Source organism: Juglans regia, chromosome 6 (genome assembly GCF_001411555.2).
Source record: "Juglans regia cultivar Chandler chromosome 6, Walnut 2.0, whole genome shotgun sequence".
Taxonomy (NCBI): domain Eukaryota; kingdom Viridiplantae; phylum Streptophyta; class Magnoliopsida; order Fagales; family Juglandaceae; genus Juglans; species Juglans regia.
In genome coordinates, this window is record NC_049906.1 from 35,419,621 (window position 1) to 35,425,620 (window position 6,000).

At 34.4% G+C, this 6,000-nt stretch overlaps 1 protein-coding gene across 1 annotated transcript; it reads right to left on the bottom strand.

Moving 5' to 3' along the window:
* Positions 1 to 1,362: 1,362 nt before the first annotated feature.
* Positions 1,363 to 5,535, bottom strand: LOC108989513 (AP2-like ethylene-responsive transcription factor At1g16060). Its single transcript, XM_018963139.2, has 8 exons — positions 5,172 to 5,535; positions 4,938 to 5,020; positions 4,786 to 4,794; positions 4,541 to 4,629; positions 4,357 to 4,430; positions 4,203 to 4,253; positions 3,221 to 3,297; positions 1,363 to 2,254 (listed from the first exon to the last, which is right to left on the bottom strand). Exons 1-8 carry the CDS (start codon positions 5,324 to 5,326, stop codon positions 1,674 to 1,676), a joined length of 1,119 nt encoding a protein of 372 aa, XP_018818684.1. The 5' UTR covers positions 5,327 to 5,535; the 3' UTR covers positions 1,363 to 1,673.
* Positions 5,536 to 6,000: the final 465 nt, after the last annotated feature.

The window sequence follows — 6,000 nt, forward strand, 5'->3', positions numbered from 1 at the left end:
TTGTGAACCTCATTTTTTTTTCGAAATGAGTTGCAATGCTTACACACTCAAAACTGTGTCTAACATTACTTTTATAAAAAATAAGGTTAATCAATAGACTTAATTCCCATCGTGAATAATAAGCACTCTCCCTATGATCTCTCTCTAGAAAAAACTCTCTCCCTTCTCTCTAAACCCCCCCCCCCCTCTTTTTCTCTGTCCATTTTATTTCTGTGTAGTATTTTTGGTTTTGTTTTGTGTTTTTTAGGCCAAATAAGGAGGATCGCCATCCGAGTCTTTCTAGCCGTCGCACTTCTACATGCGCCCCACCGACATGACGCCCAACCGCCAATCTTCAAGACCTCCAAATCTGGCATCCATCGGAGTGGAGCGTAGCCTGCACGCTCCGGACGAAGTTTTTGGATATCGTCGATGGGTGGCCATCACACGCCACCGAGGAGCCCTCTGTCGACGCCATGCTCGGTTTCTATAGAACCTCTAACTCCAGGACTTTTAAGTCTGACCGTCGACTTTCCTCCCATAGTGAACAGTGTTATGCAGGAGCCACTGCCGAACCATTGTGCATTGTTCATCCTTTTTTTTTTCCTGTTTCTTTCTTGTTTATGTTTCAGTGTTTTGTAGTTGTTTAGTTTTTCTGTTTTTGTTGTTGCTTTTTGTTGACCCGAGTGAGGTGTTGGGCTTTTGGATCGGACGTAATCTAGGGCAAGAGCCTTTCGAGAGTGGTGGGCGATGCTACGACCGGTGATCGTACGGCCGAACTGTTGTGGTTCATGCGTGAGCTGGGTGCTCGTTCCATCAAGGCTCGAGATGCCGATACTTGCGGTGGGTGTGACGTCTGGGGTCTCACCAGTGCTTGTGGTCTTGTAGTTGTTAATGTGTTTATTTGTAGTTTTTTGTTAGTTTAGTTTTTAATAAAATAGGAATAAGCTATTGGATTTTGTGTTCATAGCAGTATCTCATACTCTTCTTCCCTGGGAGGATAGAGGGAGTCTTTAAGTTCTGTTTTACAGAGCGCTTTCTCTATTATGAGAGATTTTATTTAGAAGTTAAGACAATATCCGCCACAAAGGAATTTGTGTGTGGGGAAGCCCTAGAGCTGATGCGTAGTTTGGCTTATAGTCTGGATTTTTCATGTGTTGGATTTTTCATGTATTGATAAGTCACAGTTGTAACTTCGATTCATTAATGAAATGAGTCTGTTTCCATAAAAAAAAAAAAAAAAAAATCCCATCGTGAACAAAAAATATAGTCCAAACTTACAACACATGATATCTATTCGGATCATATTGGGCACACGCGAGTATTATTGATCCCATCAATAAGCCCTCATGCACGATAACAAAAATGAGTCGAAAACTCAAATACTTAATCAATATTGATTCAAGAAAATAATGAAGATTACGAAGTAAGGCTTATTCTTCTTTACATCTACATTAATCAAGGAATGAACCAAATCTATACTTTAGCCTATTAATTTCCCTCTCTAAAGAAAAGTGGAAAATCAATCTTAACCTCGTGACGACTTACCTAATTAAGCCATATTCATCAAGTCAGCTTTCATATATAACCACAAAAAAGCCAAAATGGTATATATATTTCGTAATTAAAAAGAAACCAACGATCTCCCCTCACCCATTATCTATTCCAGTACTTATTCTGATCATCTTCCTCCTCTAAGCATCAAAATCATCACTGTGAAATATTGGGGGCAGAAGTGTGTTAAGGTCATTGAAGATATTACTGTCTCCTTCACCAAAAACAATAGTACCAGAGTGATCATGGGACTGATCGAAGTATGTTTGAATGTCCTCAGGAAACGACGTGCACTGTGTAAAATTAGATTGATCCGATGGCATTGATGGGTAGTCAGCCATTGATGTCATCTCCATCATTTCCCTAAACTTTGAGGACTGAAGAAGAAGCCCTAGTGCCGATGTGGCAGTATTGGCTGGCTTTGGCTGATTCAACTGCAAGGTCGACGTCTGATCATCTCCTGAGTTGTATGTTTGTTGGTTGTTCATGAAGAAACTTAAACCAAGTTCTTGATTAGGGTTTGATGTCAAAGTATTAGCATCCACATTAGGGTTGATGATATCCACACAGGGATTGTATAAGTCATCGTTAAGATCATTATTAGTACTGTCAGGTTTAAGCCATTTGATATAACGACTGAGATCGAAGTTGGTGACTGCATTGAGCCCACGATATTCTATTGCTGCCATATCATATGCAGCAGCAGCTTCTTCTTGGGTAGCTGCAAAAGATCAAGATATACATGATGATGATGATGATCAGAAAAAGATGTAACATAATCCATATATAATTCTTTTGCATTTGTTAAAATAATCCATTTTTGCTTAAAATTATGGCTCATCATCATCATGAACTTCCTGACAAAATTTTGATTTTGATTTATTTTTTAATGTACAAACAGAAGGGACATCATGATCGATCCTTGGTGATATATCATGCATTAATATTAAAATATATATATATAAAATAAAAAATAAAAAATAAAAACTAGAAGTATTTGTTTGTCCTAAATGAACACATGAGTTGAGATAATTAAACATGATGAGATGGTTTCGAAGCATGCATGCATAATTATAAAGGAAATCTGAAAGCTTGTCTTTTTCTCTGGTAATTAGTAATTACTCGCTTTGTCCATTCGCTTTGTCCACTGCCTTTATTGCGCTTAATTAGAAAAAAACAAATTAAAGGAGTTTTTTCATTGATGAGACCCAATATATAACAGTATTTAAATTAAATATTTGGGAAATTAAGAAATAGTCCGGAACAAAAAAAAGTGGTCATTATTTTGCAAAAGCCCTAGATCAAAATATTTCAAAATCAGTCACGAACAAGCTAGGCGTCGTGCTTGTAAACTTATGTTATATTAATATGCATGTATTCTTATTTTATGAAAACTTTGGTTTAAATTTTTTATAGTAACACAATTTGTACACGCGTTCTAAGTATATAAGTCATGTGTAAACTCTTTGTAAAAAAGTAAACCCCACTATAAAAATATAAAAATAAATCATTTTTTTCAATAAAATCTACCTTTTTATAAAGAGTATGCACAAGATTTGTACACCTAAAGCTCATCAGACCACTACTCATCTTTTTATTATATATATATATATATATATATATATATATATATTCTTAATCATGTTAGAAAATGAAATTAGATCGAGAAAGGAGAAAATATTAATACCATATGTCCCAAGATAGAGATATTTGTTTCCGAAGACCCTGCCAATCCGAGCTTCCCATCTTCCATTGTGATGATGTCTGCTCGATGACATTAAAGAAAACGACATGTCAAATTTACAAGTATACCAAGAGAAAGATTGAGGTAGCAGGAAGATCATGCTACATTAATATACTTGTGCAATACTTTTTAGAAGCGCTATAGTTATAAAGAGATTTTACAAAAATAAATTGATCATCACAAATCGATATAGTTTCATGTGATATGTTAAATTTATTTTACAAAAAAAAAAAAACAACCTTATAATCTGACGTATCATGTAGCTGTGTTTGGCAAGTGAGAGTACTTCAAGTACTCTCACTACTATTCTTTATTTTATTATTATTTTTTATCTACTTTTTTACTATTTATTACTTTTCACCTACTTTTTACTACTATTTAAATATTTTATTATTATTTTTTCACTACTATTTACAAACATTCTCAACACTTCTCACTACCCAAACGTACCGTAACAAGTAATGTAAATTTATAAGTTTACTTTTATAAAATTCATTTGACTTATTTAGAGCCGTTACGAAAAGTGGCATTGTGGACCTCATAATAATAATGTATTCCCGCCGTCCTTTACAATGAGACTCTCATAACTCATGGTGTTAGTGGTAAAATATTCAAAGTCATTTATATATAGCATTCAATACTATTACTCCACAAACCTATAATGAATTTTTAGAACGGTCATGCATGGGAAGCCATCCATATTGTAAATCCCAAAAAGATTAATTTATATTACTTGAGGTTAAGGGCTTGTTTGGGTTGAACATATTATTTAGTTGGCTAGCTTTTATTAATTAGGCTAATTCATGAAAGTGTAGGGAAAAGTACTACATGTCTCAATTGAAATTTGGAAAATTTTAATATTTTATTATCTTAGAGATAATATATTATGATCGTTTAATAAAAGATGGATTTGAATAATGATCACCTTGCAACACCTCTATATTTCGAAACTCCTCGAGAAAAACCACTGCTTTTCCTGAAAGTTCAACATGATCATGCAGATCTAAATCAATTAAATTAATTGAAAATTTTGCAATATTTTTTACCCTAAAAATTGAACGTAGATGCAGATACAAAACCTTCGTAATGATCCAATATATTCTTCTCTTGACAGACCTTCCATTTCATGCAGTTCTTTCTCGTACGTTGATAACTGCAATTGTTCATGATCATGATATATATTGATCATCAGTTTCTTCCCGGCTTAAATACTTTTCCAGTGTACTCTAACATGATCAATGAAACAATTGTATATATAAGTACCGGAAAGTTGAGAATGGTTTCTTGACCCCAATATTTCAGTGCTGCTAGGTCATAAGCATGTGCTGCTGCATCTTCATCATCATAGGCACCTAAAAAATTGATCAACGTACAGCACATGAAAACATTGAAAATACAAACAAAATTGCACTCAAAGTATCTCTGAATATCCTAGTCGACATTTTCTGCGTGTTTTAATTTTGCTTTCCAAGATATTGCATGAATTAAGCAGAAGTGATGATACATACCCAGGTAGACTGCGCGCATTCGAGTAAGATCCCAACCAAATCAACGACACGCCAAAACCCAAAAGGAAAAGAAAGCAAAATACCGTCAATAAAAGCTCTATAATTGAATATTATAAGAAAATTAAGGTGTGTAGATGGATCAGATTATGAACCTTGCCGTCCTTTCTTGTTCTGGGATTCATTCCAACAGTTCTTATCCCACAAATGAGCTTCATATCTGCCTGTCCAGCGATGCCTGACATGATCAATATCACGACTCAACCCAGTTCAGAAAAACAAAACGAAATTATCAAGAAAACATAAAATGATCAAGAACATGATGATGATCATAATGAAACAAATATCATGTATAATATGAAGTGCATGCATGCGTTCTTGATGATCACCTAGTAACCCCTCGATATATGGAGCTACGTTGAGGAGGAGAGTCTCTTGGCACACTTCTCCTTGTTCGTTTCACCTTTTTGATGGCGTTATTGACATTATTAGTACTGCTGATGTTTGCATTTTTTCTCTGGTTTTGCAGTGATAATTTAGCCATGAAAGCTCTGAACGCAAGTCAATAAACAAGAAAGTCCGGGGGGAGGGGAGGGGAGGGGATTTGAGTTCAAAACTCAGATATATTACCGAGTCCTCCAAAGAGAAGGTTTTTAAAAGGGGATTACAAGGAGGCCAGAGAGGCACAAGAATGCTAGGAAACTATGTGCTGGCATGTAAAGAGATAGCGGCCGGCCGGCGCATGCAGGAGGTAGTTTGTGACCGTCTTTAACCGGCTCTTATTGTCATTTTCTTCTTGTCCTCACCTAACTTTGTGCAGCTAGCTATCATGTGCTGTTTCAATCATATCTAGTTACAATTCTATTATCCTAATTAATCTTATAAACAAGATAACTATTATAAACATAAAGAAATTACACAAAGTAAACTCATAAACTGATATGATTTCATGAAATCGGTTAATAGATCTACTTTATAATAAAAATAACTTTATAATCTGACATGCCACATCAAGTTACAACAGTTTATAAATTTATTTTTATATAATCACTTTATGACTAAAGTATTTTCCTATAAATAATGTCCCAAAATTTATAGTCACTACAAAAAAAAAAAATATTTATTTATGACGAGTTATTTATTATAAAAAATTACCATTTTCTACCAAGATGATCATATATTTTCTTTACAAATATTTCGTTGCAAATAAATAAATAG

Coding starts and splice junctions, on each gene's coding strand:
- LOC108989513 (XM_018963139.2), bottom strand. CDS start 5,326: ATGGCTAAATTATCACTGCAAAACCAGAGAAAAAATGCAAACATCAGC. Junction 4,431..4,540: donor AAACCATTCTCAACTTTCCG/GTACTTATATAT, acceptor GAACAATTGCAG/TTATCAACGTACGAGAAAGA. Junction 4,254..4,356: donor TATATTGGATCATTACGAAG/GTTTTGTATCTG, acceptor TTGAACTTTCAG/GAAAAGCAGTGGTTTTTCTC.